Source organism: Cricetulus griseus (genome assembly GCF_003668045.3).
Source record: "Cricetulus griseus strain 17A/GY chromosome 1 unlocalized genomic scaffold, alternate assembly CriGri-PICRH-1.0 chr1_0, whole genome shotgun sequence".
NCBI lineage: Eukaryota > Metazoa > Chordata > Mammalia > Rodentia > Cricetidae > Cricetulus > Cricetulus griseus.
Window position 1 is genome coordinate 120329906 of NW_023276806.1, and position 13655 is coordinate 120343560.

The 13655-nt window shown below is 40.9% G+C and overlaps 1 protein-coding gene across 3 annotated transcripts in view; it reads right to left on the bottom strand.

Annotated features, from left to right (window-relative positions):
* Positions 1-964: 964 nt before the first annotated feature.
* Positions 965-13655, bottom strand: part of Tnik (TRAF2 and NCK interacting kinase) — a 399852-nt gene continuing 387161 nt past the window's right edge. The window contains exons 28-32 of one of the 3 annotated variants that reach the window (XM_035451031.1): positions 12929-13078; positions 11188-11347; positions 10783-10922; positions 8696-8822; positions 965-1425 (exon numbers count right to left, since the gene is read on the bottom strand). In XM_035451031.1, the coding sequence (XP_035306922.1) occupies positions 8739-8822; positions 10783-10922; positions 11188-11347; positions 12929-13078 (534 nt within the window). In that variant the 3' untranslated portion in view covers positions 965-1425; positions 8696-8738. Of the gene's footprint in view, positions 1491-6203; positions 8823-10782; positions 10923-11187; positions 11348-12928; positions 13079-13655 lie in introns of those variants that run through there. The other 2 variants (XM_035451029.1, XM_027392076.2) reach the window with 2 other exon arrangements.

Sequence of the window (13655 nt, forward strand, 5' to 3'; positions counted from 1 at the left end):
TGTATTTCTGCACTGAAATAATTCTGGACCTTCATGAGTCCTCTTGAGCAGTGCTCCTGTGTTCTGGATTTTACTAGCCAGTAAAATGTCAAAGTCAAAACTCAAGACCCCACCCCCCTCCAATCAAGACCAAAATCTTGTGAAGTTGAGGAAAAGGCTGTCCATATCAAATGGGGCCAGATGGGAACATTTACTGAAGCCAGCAGGTATCTGTCAGCGTCAGGCATGTCTGAACACCAGCATGCTTGATCACCAGCATAGAATGTGGTTAAGGGATGGTTAGACAACTCACTGTTAGTCCACTTGGTCATTCTGCCTTCACGGTAGTAACTTTGATAATTTGGGATCCGACTATGAGTTGCTAGTCTTTCTTTCTACTCCAGTGATGTCTCCTAGCTTGGAATACCTCTTTTCTTAAGTTGGCTATGAGGAAAATGAAACCTGGGTTCACACAGCCTCTGGTGAAGGGTTGAAAACTTTGACTTCACTTTGTAAATTGATTTGAAAAAGATATTTATTTTGGGGAGAGAGTCAGGCCCGTCTCAAGTTGTTATTGTCACAGAACATGGACAGAGTTCTTGTTGGCAAATGACAGCATACTGTCAAGCCACTGTGGTACACATTTAAAGAAAGCTAATAAGAAGATATTTTTTATGTACATCATATTGAAAACTTGTTTTAAAAACTTTTATTAGTTTCTAGATTGTTCTCAACTACTGTAACATTTTGGATACTTCTGAGCCTCTTTTTCACATTCCCCACCTAACCTGGAAGCATTCTTTTGTAAAGGGCTTCAGATTAAGCACTGCAGTTCCCTACATGGTTTTGGTCCTGGAAAGGCCTTGACCCTGGCTATCCTTTGTCTCAACATCTTTGTGAGAAGACACAGAATAAGGGGAACAATTCTTTCTCTGTTATGCTGCTTCAGTTACATCATTTCACTACCTTCTTTTATATTTTTTAAAATATCTTTTTTTATTAAAGGAGGAAATAAATACACGATTGAACAAATTGTACTACAAGGTGTGCCTTTTACAAGACTTGGTGAAACAATAAATCCATAGAAGGCATGTGTCAATATCCTACAATGAAACCATGCAACAACATTCAACGACGTTGAGTATATACAAACAGAAAAGGAGGCTGCCCAGAGGCCCCAGAACTCCTGCCACTCGAAGGACTGCTAAGACCCAAATGTCATCAGGTGTGTTTGAAGCTACATTTGGCAGAAGGTCTTTGACTGTTGTGATTTTGAAACATTTATTTCATAAAACAAAATGAAGAGTCCTCTCCTTACACCCCCAAATCTGTAGATTTTATTTTTGGTGCAATGACAACAGCTTAAAAAGGACCATCACTTGAGTTAGTTTTGAAATGTTGCTTTTCTCCGTGGTCGGGGTAATAGCTTCTCTTCTACTCCTGCAGCTGAGTTTGTGAAGATGATTCATGAAACAAGAAAGGATAGCCAGGGTCAAAGTCAGCTGTCTTTCCTGCCAGGAATGAAAATCCACAGCATTTTCTATTTTTATATGAAAGCACAGCTATGTTTTATGATTTTTATGGCCTTTGAAGACAGCTTCTTAATTTTGGTATAGAAATTAAAACTAACCACATAGTTTTATGCCATTTTGATTCCAAAGCAGTTACTGTTTATTTTCACTCATGTATTTACCCGTAAACATTTACTGAATAACTACTATCTGCTAGGTATCCCTCAAAGAACTTCAAAGACAGACCCAGGAGCAAAATAGCTGGCAAGAACAACAATGAATGGTGGTGAAGCAGAGAATGGCTGTGGGTGGTGGTTTTTTATAATGTGGTTCTCTGGGGGTAAAGGAATATTTGTGAATAAGATCTAAAGTAAGGGAAGGAGTGAGTCATGCAGGTATGTGGTTTCTGGATGGGGTACCAGGAAGGGGCATGCGTTGAGGGTATTCTGGGTGGGGGCATGCGTTGAGGGTGAGGCAGGGACTGAATGGCTAGATTCAAGGGAACCGAGAAAAATAGGTCAGAGAAGGGATTATGATAGCCATGTAGGGTCAAAAGGTAGGGCAGATTATTTCAGTAGCTTTATTGACCACATGAATATGTTATTCTGAGTGTACTGGGAAGATACTGTAGAGCTTAGTGGAAGAGTGGCATATCTGGGCCTGTGTTTTAAAAGTATCATGCCAGTCTGTAAGTTCGAGGCCAGCCTGGTCTACACAGTGAGTGCCAGGATAGGCTCCAAAGCTACACAGAGAAGCCCTGTCTCGAAAAACAAAACAAAACAAAAAGTATCATGCCAGGTAGAAAGTGGCCTGGGCCCAGATCAGATTATGGAAATTTCCTGAGTCTAAGAAAGGCCACGTTTCTAAAATACAGTATATGAAAGAGTAAAATTAGGAGTGCTGATGAGATTTTCCAATGTAGAAGAATGAAATAGACGTTTTGCCAATCTGGGGAAGACCATGAGTCAGTCTTTTGGGATACAGTGCACATTGCAATGAAGATGCTTATCAGGAAATTAAGCCCATGAATCCAGCCTTCAGGAAGGAGGCTGGGGTTGGAGATGAAGATGTGGCTTATTCCATTGTAGAGCTGATTCTTAAGGCTCCAAGATCGAAGAGATTCAGCTAGAAAGGGGATATCCAGTACTAGCTGCTGGCACATGCTCACACTGGCAAACGGGGAAGTCCAGTGCACAGGAGCTCTCTCGAGAAGCATCTCCTGTCTGTCAAAAACCACTATGCAGAGACCTGGTTGCTGCACTGGACAGGGAGACAGCCACTAATACCCTTAGCAAAGCCACTACCCTGCGATGAAAGGCTGATTCAAAATAGCTCAAAAGGCAAGGAAAGAAATTTAGTTAATGAGTAGACAGTTCCTCTGGGGGAGTTTTTCTTTGAAGGGGTGAAGACCAATAGATGGAAGGGAAATGTCATCATGGGGCCAAGGAGAGGGTTGTACCACAGGACTGTATCATTACTGGGTGAAATCCTACAAAGAATGGGAGACATTGGTAGTGCTAATGGGAAGGGGGTGTGGGTGAAACAATGACCTTTGTTTGGAAAGGATGCATAAGACACACCTGGAGCCAATGAGAAAAACTCCCCACTATCACTTAGGAGCTTCTATAGTCATTGATAATAGGTTTTACCAGATAAGATCAGGGAAATGGGAAGCCAGGGTGTTTGTATGTGTAAATGGAGCATTCAGAAGGGTAGTGCTGGAAATGGCAGCGGGCCAAGGGCTGAACACATGAGCAACACTGGAGAGTGACTGGGGGGGGGTTGGGGGTGGGGGCTCAGGGACTTTCTCAGTGGGTGAAAAAGCTTCAGAGAAGTGAGTATTGGGAAGAGCAAGGGTGGGATTTTGATCTGGAAATGGCAACGAGGCATTATCATGTGTCTTGTTCCTATTAATACTTCATCACACGCATTTCCTCTGTGATAATGTAACAGCAGGTCTCAGGTTATAGGTCTAGGGAGTCTTTGGCTTAGAGCTTACCTAAGTTTTCCCAACTGTGGCAGGAGCATCTGTAGAAAAGACTTCTTGGAGAATTGTTGTATAGGTGAAGGAAAAGGCATACTTAAAAATAAAAGTTTCAACTGGAAGAATTTTTTCGGGAAGCTATGTAGGTATAACTACATCCAGTTTCACAGACTTTTAGCCATTCAAAACATGTTTTGAGAATGAGAGGTTTAAAAATGTAAACAATCATAGGCCCAGCAAAGGAAAATTTTCCTTTCCACTATTATAGATGCACTATCTTTCTACAGCTGCACTAACGGTGTAAGACAGCTAAAAGGTCAAAAAGAAAAGTATGTTTGTAACATGTAGTTTCAAAATGCACTTAGCTTGTTGTTCTTTCCCTCACGCTGACAGCCAACATGTGAAATTCTGACTTGGGAAAATGTTTCAGATTCCTTAAACAAACTACAGTATGATTTAACCTGGGGGAAGGGACAGGCAAAGGGGCAACTGAGGCATGGATATTTGCTAGGAGCAATAGCGATCCACTGCTGGGGACCTCTTGCATTCCTGTCAGCATTTGCGAGCCCTTTGTTCTGCAAAGCAATTTGCTGTCTCTAAGAGATAAATCAGCAAAACCAAACTCACACAGAGCGAGTGAGTGGCTACAAAGATGATTACACACAGTCAGAAGTTGGAACGCTCAGGGAGTTTTTTTTTTTTTTTTTTTTTTTTATTTTCAAGTGTATTTTCTAGATTTCACCCAAATGCCTAGCAACATTTTGATCTGACTTAAAACAGTGCAAACCTTAACCAGGGATCATCTGTTTAAAAACTTTTTGGGAGATCTTTGTTGTTCTGCATTGTGGGTGTTCATGGACTGGAGTGTGCAGGAAAATAAAGTTAAAAGCACAGGATCCTGATCTTGTTTAATGTTGTGCAAATTTTTGGATCACACAAATGTCTACAGAGAGATTTCTGGAACAGTGACACAGTATGGAAATAAAAACCAACACTAGAAAAGACTTGGCAAAAATGTATGTGTTGTCAGCTCGGGACTTGAAAACTGTGAGGAGCTTTTACTCTTTGCTGGGCTCTGGAAAAGAGATAATGTTATAGTCGCACTGTGTGAGACTCATGGGAAGACAGCTCATTTTAGGGTCCCCACTACTGCTGTAGTGAGCAAGGCCAAATACAATGGCATTTATGAGAAATTCCAGCAGGTAAGTTAAAAAAAAATAGACTTTAGGGGTTAAATTTTGTGTTATAATGATGTAGCCTCAGGGAAAGCAAGTTCTTGGCTCATCAGATGGTTTGTATGTGTTCAGACATTTATATTTATTTTTTGGGGGATGAACTAAAAGGTAATCAATAATTTACAACTGTTGAGATGGTCAGAACATAGTACCAGAGTCTCTGGAGAGTTTGGAGCAGGGTAGATTTTCTCATGCTTTCCTGCAACACGCTGAGGTCAAAGTCTCATCAACACCTCTCTCTTCTCTGTTAACATTGATGTCGAACATCATATACTGTAAAGCAGTTAGCACGAAGGCAACGGTGCCTGTTCACACGGACTTTTCAAGACAGCACACACAGAGCAATTGTGCAGTTTGAGGATACAGGAACAAGAACTCATACACACAGTAGCAGGAAAAGCAGTTTTTTAAAGAAAACTTTGTGGGCTGGGAAGTCAGACTTTGGCCCTTCTTTGTCAATGGACAATACCCAAATGGCTCCGGCCTGGGTATCACACCTCTTTCTAAACTACTGCACAGGAACAACCAGAGACACAATGATTAGTGCATCACAAGAGCAGACAGGAAACTGTTAGAAGTAGATGGTGACGACCAGAAACTACAATGACCTTGAAAAATGTGCACTTGATACAAGGTCTGTTAGGTGTGTACCCCAGAAAAGAATGGTAGTGTTAGAAGCATGGGGCCTCATCTAAGTGGCCTTGTGAGAGTTTGCCCTAAGATTGAATAAGAATCATAATAATACAAAAAGTCTAGGTCTTGAAGTTTGTTCAAAATTCCCCAAGAAAATCACTGAGCTCCATCTCACTAGAGCTATCAGGTTTCATGTGGTACTTAATATAGTTGTTGCTTGAATGTTGTGGGTTGGCTATGTATGATCTGGATGGAATCCGTGTGGGAGGATTCACAGTCCATCCATCTCCACCATTCACTGGATATAGGAATCCAAGCTACAATGTCCTGGCCAGCACTTAAACACAATGGTCTCTTCTAGGTTCCATGTCAAAGCTGTGATGTGACCATGCTCAGTGGGTTTTCTGAATGGTCAGCAATTTAGTGGTGTTGAGGATGGACAGGTCTACTAAAGCTTAATCTTGGGGAAGGCTATTCTTTCTTATAGAAAAAAAGAAGTCTGCCTAATTTCTAGTAACAAAATCTTTTTAAAGGAACTATCACAACAGAAGAAATTTTAAATTACAATAGGTAAAGAGATCACATCCTCAGAAAAAAGCAAACAGAAGGAAACTCACCCCCTAGTGGGGACTGTATGATGAACCACAGGGGCACCATTCTGATATATTTTGCATGACCAAGGTCTCATGATGTCAGGGTTGAGACCTGTCATAAATGCCAGAATATTTACTTTAGAAGATTACTGCTTCAAGGAATTCTATAAATGTATTTTAAGGAGCAGAGAGTGGCGGGCCTCTTTTAAAATTGGTTTTGTCTTATGCTCAGTGCAAAATATTTGTACAAAAATATAAAAGGCATGGCTTGATGTTTAACGTCTGTGTTTTATTTTGTTTTGTTGGCACCAGAAAAAGCTCATGTTATGTTATGTCACTGTACATACTGTAAACAAGACGGCATTAATATGTTTTCTTATGATTTTTTGTTCCAATGAATCTAGATTTTAAAAAATACATTCACAAACTACCTTATGTTTAAACACAATGATTCCCTTTTATTTCTTAACTGTACCCAAAGTCCCACAATAAAAAATCATTTAAAGCTGTGTGTTTTGGATGTATCACTTAGAAATAAGAATGAAACAAAACAAAACATAAAAACAAAGATCAGTTTGCAACATAATTTAAAGAAGCCTCTGGTTCAAACTGTCACAGCAGCAATATAAAGAGCTGGTGGCAATCACATTTGGAGACAAGATCCGTTATTTTTGTCCACATCAGCATCCAATTCCAGTAGTTGCTGAATTTTTCCCACGGAATTTGAGAAGACAGTGTCGTTCAGCAGCATAACCCCAGCAGTAAAAATGAGAACGGGAGGATTTCATTGCTTTTGAGAACTAGAGGGACCATGATGGGCACATCTGGTGGTCACCTGAAGACCACCCTTCATTACATTCCTGGTGTCACCTGCTTTAGATAACTGCAAATGACCATCACCCTTGGGGAGAACACAATAGGCTATAGTTCAGAACTCGGAATATTTCCCTTTCTCATCCCCTTTGGCCAAACCATTTTCCTAGCATGTGTTTCGTTCTCATTAATAGTACATTAGCTGCTCATTTGTTTAGGCAAAATCAGTAGGATCACAGTTTTTGTTTTTCTTTTTTGATCCATTTACAGTAATTGCATTCTTAAAACCAAACCTCATTAGGTTTTTGTCATTGAAGATTTTTTTCTCCCTCCAATTTTTAAAGAACAATTTGGTGAACTATTATTTTGAAAATATTCAATAGAGCTGAGATTGCCCAATTGAGCTCTCTATATGTCTCCTGGAGATAACACTGCTGTGATGAACAGAGAAACAAAAACAAACAAAACGAGGTAGGTTAAAACAGGAAGCACAGCACAGATACCATTTTGCAACACCTGGATACCATAGGCGGCCATGCTTACAGCTATGGGAAACATCCCAGCCAGTCACATAAAGGTTCAAATCATCCAAATAAGCGTTTTACAGACACAAGTCAACCTGAACTAAATACACACACACCTCTGCACAGATGTTGTTAACAGTATGTTGGGAAGTTTGGAGGAACATAACATGAATAGGTTCTCAGAATTTTGGCCAAAGCCTTGCCTTCAGGTTCCCTAAGACCTGAGCTGTTGGAGCCTGCAGTGTCTGTGCAGGCTCAGGAGTCTAGTCCCTTGACTCAGTGAGGACACAGCAGCTCAGAAGTATTTCTTAGTGATTCTTCTTTGTTTGTCACAGTTTAAAATCTTGATAAAGTGGCACCCTTGGGCTGGCATTCCAGAGCATGGTTGTCATATAACCTCAGCTCCAGGAAAGGTCTCAACCAGTCTCAATCCTAACAAACCCAAATGAAGGGACCTCTTAGCAGGGAGGCTTTGTGCCTTGAAGAAAGAATGCGTGTGTATTTACATAGACATATTAGTTCATTTCTCATAAGCTCCTTCTGGGTGACCCACCTGTCATCCCATGTTTTGCCCTGATCTGTTGCATAATAATCGAGGGACAGTGGCATCCCAGAGTCCCTCCCCAATCACAAGCCCACTCAACTCAATGGCATCTCTGTCCCACTCAACACCCTCCATTCTAGAAAGGGCCATATCAAACTACGGCCTGTCAGACTCACAAAAGTGGTAGTTGATTTTATTAGATTAAGGCTAGTAGTTTAGCCATTTAAAATCTATTTCCCCAGAGAGGAGAAAGCTATTCCGCTTCTCTTTCAAAAATTCATTAGCCAGTAGCAATTAAAAAGAAAAAAAAATAACAAAACAGCCTGTTGGGTTGGTGAAGGCAAGAGAGTTCTTAAATTACCCGACAATGTGGGTATAGCCTTCAGTGCAGGAAGATAAGGTACATTTATTGTGCTGTCTCTCACTACTGGGAGTTGGAATTTTTACAACATACCATATACTTAAAGCTAGCAGGCAGACAGAATTAAAAAAGACTAATTTCCCAGTATGTATCCTTTCCCCATCCTTACAAAATAAGGGGGTAAAGAAAAAAAAAGTTAAAAAAGAAACCCAAACCAAAAGAACTGAAAAGCCAGCATGAACACAGCTTAATCATAAAAGCACACAATATTTGTTTCTATCCCTAACTCCGAAGGGCACAAGGTCCAACTCTGTCCACAGACAATGCAGCATCCTCGGGATGTCGCAGACATTGCTGCCACCTCTTTCTCTCCTTCTCAACCAGGCTGCAACACTGAAAGAGGGGCTATTGGGAGGGACAGAGGGAAAGGAAGCGGGGAAAGAAGGCAGGGTGTTCAAGCAGGCCTTCCGGTTCTGCCTCTAGACTGGCATACGTCCACACGAGTTATGTTCTCTTACATTAGAAATTACGCCATGAAGATAAGTGCCAAGTGCTCTTCTGTCACCAGTTCATCATGGAATTTCTGTTGAGGGTCATGAAAAACACTTGGCTACTTCCTCCAGATCGCACGGATGCAAAAAAGACCTGTTTGGAATTAAAAACAAATTAGTTCAACTTCACGGGTTGTTTTCCCCCTTCTCTTCTTCAATTGTCCAGCCATTTTCTCTCACATGTCCTCTCCTTGCCACACATCAGTTAAGCTTCTGTGGCCTGTATTTATAGTGACTTTTGAGACAGTGCACTGTATGGAATCACTCCTGCCATTATGTTTTCTAACATTATTATTTATTGCTAGACTTCTGGCCTGGGACAATGATGATTTCTACAAAGGTACAGGGACAATCTTTCTCTTCCTTGCAAGTGATATGGACGCAGATGAAAGAGAATCCCTTTAAATTCCCAAAGTTATGGGCAAAATTTGGGAGCCTACTGACAGTTGTACAACTTCAGTGTTGGATTTTTAGACTTAAAAACAAAGACATTAGAGTGGCTATGCTTGACTAGGCTAAGGTGTAGAATGCCTATCAAGTCTGGTGCTTCAGGGTTGGCACTTGGCCTCTATGCTGATGCTGGCAGATCCTAAGCCGAAGGAGATAATGGCATTAATAAGCAGAACCACCGTCCATTAGGTCTCAGCCAGTTTAATCATTTTGTCAAAGGCCTGGGAGAAGTAAGCAGATTTCTATTACTGCTTGTTTGAGCTGAACATCAATGAACCACTGCCCCAGGAAAATAATATTTGGGGCTGTGCAATAGCCCTTCAGTCAGCCAGTGTCTGTGGTCTGAGGAATGTGTGTGTGTGTCACTAGTGCTAATTGTTCCCATGGCTCCTTAAGAAGCTTATGGAATTACCTAATGCTACAGAGGAAAGTACAGCTACTCTAAGGGGTCAGAGAGTCGAATTGGGGAGGATAGTGAGGATTTGCTGAGAAGAAAGGGTTGCTGTTGTCCCCAGCTGTGGGTTCAGGGACTAAACTATAGGCTCCAGCCTGAGAACATGGGCTGGCCCAGGCCTGCTGGGGTACGTCATCAAGAACTACAGTGTAGTTGTCCACACCCAGACATTTCAGGTCTTAGGTTCTAGACCCGTGAAAGTGTTGAGTTTTACTTGTTAAGTCTGGTGTGTGACATGGTCTGTCAAGTCCCCTGGTAACCATCCTTGTCTCCCACAGCCTCTGTTCACTAGACCACACTAGGTCAGAAGCAGTTAGCCAGGATGAAGGAATCCAGACCGATATTATCAGGGTTGGATGAAGACCAACCTGGCCTCTGGGGAACTGGGGTGAACAAAGAGATGTAAACAGTTCAACCCATCACGTTCCTTCCTATGGGCCTTCATATCTGCTGCTTTGGGGACACGGTTGTTAGGCTGACTCATCTCAGAGGATACAAATATAGATTAGCTACAGAGAGGGTGAGGTAGAGCATGACCACTTCAGCATACTCCTGTGGGGTGGCTGATCATGTTGGAAAGACATGGTCACTTGCATTAGAACGTAGCCCCCCACCCCCACCCCGTGTGACAGGAGACACATGGCTGGAATGAGACAGGACATGGCAAGATTTGAGTTTGTGACTACATTTCTTAGGAATGAGTAACATTTTTAGAAGTTCATATTTGTACATGTTAGATGTTTTACACTTAAGCGAGAATATATTATGAAAGCTAAGTCCCAGTAGTGTCTCTGTGAAAGGCCTAAAGTGAAAACAATAAGGCTGAACAGCTGTGAGATGATTAATGATGAGCTAGCTATTCTAAGTGCATAGGAGGATCTGCAATGATTGTTAAATCACCAGAAGGCCCACGGGCCACAAACGTTACTAAGAGTTTACAAGAAAGTTTTAGATGTTTTATGTTAGTTTGGATGCATGAGTCATAGATTCTGAATGTTCACATGAATCAAACCAAGTGATGCCATTTCAAGATAGTTATTGATCACTTAACATAGATGTGACTCATTAGTATAAAGGAAAATGAAGGTTTCACAGGTACCTGGTGGTCTCTTAAAATGCAAACACTAAAGCAAAGTTGAAACGGATTTACCTTATCATTTCTTTCACATAGAAACTTTAACCTTTGAGCTCGCTTATGCATAAATACTCCATCCAAATGTCCTGTTTCCACTGACCGGATCTCAATAGCTTTCTCGCCCCAGCCCATTATCTGATTGGAATGAATGTAGGCTGTCAAAAGGAATTTCCAAAACTGCATTAAAAACATTAGATGGGCAACAACTCACAGCATCTGTTCACATTTTAACCACAAAAAAAGGACAAAGGACTTGAGATTAAACAGACAAAGCAAGTCTTACAGTGTTAGTCACAGATTTTTTTTTTTTTTTTTTTTTTTTTTTTTTTTTGTGGACTCAAATGGTTGTTTCACATTTCTTGACTTTTGTTTCATTTGGGGGGTGTAACTGCTGAAGGAGATAAGGAATGGTTAACCTACCCACAGATGTGGGCATTTCTCCCCACTGGAGAACCACGTCCTTGGTGATCCGGCCATAGGTGTTCACATACACCCCCTCATCCTCATAGCAGACGAGCATTTCCATTCCATCCGTTTTGGGCAAGATGACAATAGCATGGGGAGTGATATTGCCCTGAATCTAGAAGACAAAGAAAGGCCAAGAATCACTCTACTTAAAAATCAAGAAAACCTCTTGACTTTTATTTTTAAGAATTGTAATGAAATTTTATGTCATTTTTATGGTAGAACCTGAAATCTACTTTAATTTAGTCACTTCTCTTGTCAAATGCACTGGTATACACAAACATAGTTACTTGATCCAGAATCCATCTTACCTGTTCTTAAGAAGAGTAACCCTGAGTGTATGGAGTACTAGTGTGCTATTCAATGGACCACTTGTATTCATAGTTTAGACCTCAGACAAGTTCACCATCATAGAAAGCTTTGTTGCAGACGAGGGAGCTGCATCTTAGGGTTACATGACTTGACCAAAGCTACATGAGTATCTGGTGGTAGAAGTAGGCTCTGAGCACATTTTTCTGACACCGAAATTCGTGGGTTCCCGCTAGAATGACGTAAGAATGCCAGATTCCTACAAGAAGGCCATGGGTATAGTACCCAGAATCTTCTCCTGGGAGCTCTAATACCAGCATGTTCTAAATTAGTGATTTCTTTGGGGGAAAAAAGGTAGAATTACCCTACTACTGGACACACTGCTGACATAAGCATTGGACTGACTGGTTCTATGGAAAGGGAGGTGCCACTACTACTCCTGGTTGACAATGCCAACATCATTCCAGCATGTGATTGACAGGGCTTTGGGGGATTGAAGAAAATCACAGTGGTGACCAAGTCTCAGCTGTGATGTAGACATGCAAGTAAAAAACCATAAAATGCAACAATGGGTGGCAACTGCATATGTGTAAATGCATCAAAACACATGTGTAAGGACTGGGTTTCTTTAAAATCTCAAAATGCCAATCAGCTGTGGATTAGCCTCAGACTATCCTGAGAGTTATTAGCCTTGGAATTCACGAAACATTGCTTACACCACACAGGCTCTCATGTGTGTATCTATGTAGCATTTCCCTTAAGGGTAATGTTTTATGCGATGAGTCAGAATAGTGATTTTAATATCATATTGTTCATAAGAGGAACTTGAATATGTTAGGCCCTGAGCCAATTTAGTAATAATGGGGTAATATCTCTACAGAATAGGTACTTGGAGTCCCATCTTACAGCTGGGAAAGCTGAAGGTTGGAGAAGTTGCCTAGCATGTCCACTATTGCCAGGTTCACACATGCTAGGAATGGTATGAGGCCTAGTATATTTGCTGCACCACACCACATTGCTCCCAGGCTGATGAGAAAAACTGGAAAAAGCAGAAAAGAAAAATTTCCAAGAATTTAATATCTAGTCATTGTCTTTCTGTAGCATAGAATCAAAAACCGAAAATGGGAACTCAGCTACTGTATAATATGCATTTCAACTTGAAATTCAAAAAAACAAGATGGTATCTTCAGAATAATAGAATTTTTTGTGCTACTTCGCTTGAGGGAATAATAAAACCTTTAGGAACATCCTGTCTACTCAGTGATACCCAAAGTTCACAACTTTTACAGATTAGCATGATTTCAAGCAGAAAAAAAGGTGCAACCTAATCTCTCTACATGCAAGCTGTCATGCAGATGCAGGAGACAGTCCCATTCCCGAAACTTACATGGGATGGTATGTAGATATCATAGGAGTTTCCAGAATCAACATCAATTACATGGAAACCAGTGTGTGAGCCAAAAATGACCTTTAACCTTTGACCTTCTTCTACTGTTAGGTCAACAAGCAGAGGCTTATGCTGAAGATCTGCAAAAGACTTTAAAAATCAACTCATTAGTATCCATGCCATTAAAAGAGGTTGTCTTATTCCTAAGAGTTTCACTTGGCCACTGTCAGAAGGAAGTATTTTTTTTTTTCTTTTTTTCCATTGAAAGCTAGGAAAACATCTCCTTCAGGTTTAGGTCTATTCATATTTGACTCCACGAGGAAAGCTGTATTGTCTATTTTTTGTTCCCCTCTTTTCCTTTCTTGTCTTGCACAGTAAAAGCAGTTTACAACTGTCAATTTTGATAGTGGCATTGTGTGTTAAAGCTTGGTGACTGGATGCTGCTGCTCTTTCCTGTATATTTCTGACCTTTGTCCTCTAGAGAGTGTATCTCTATGGCCCCCCCTTTTCCCATGTGGTACCCAGGTTCATCTATGGTTGAGACCTTCAAGAACAGGCTGGGAGCATCATTGTGTGAAATTTGTTGGAGATTAGTGGGCACAGACTGGCTATGATTTTCCTATTGTGATTGTCAGTTACTCTAAACTTTGTACCGTATTCGGAGAGTTATGTTTGAGGGGTGAGAAAGGGAGATGTTGAAGACATATCACAATACTCATGGCTTGTC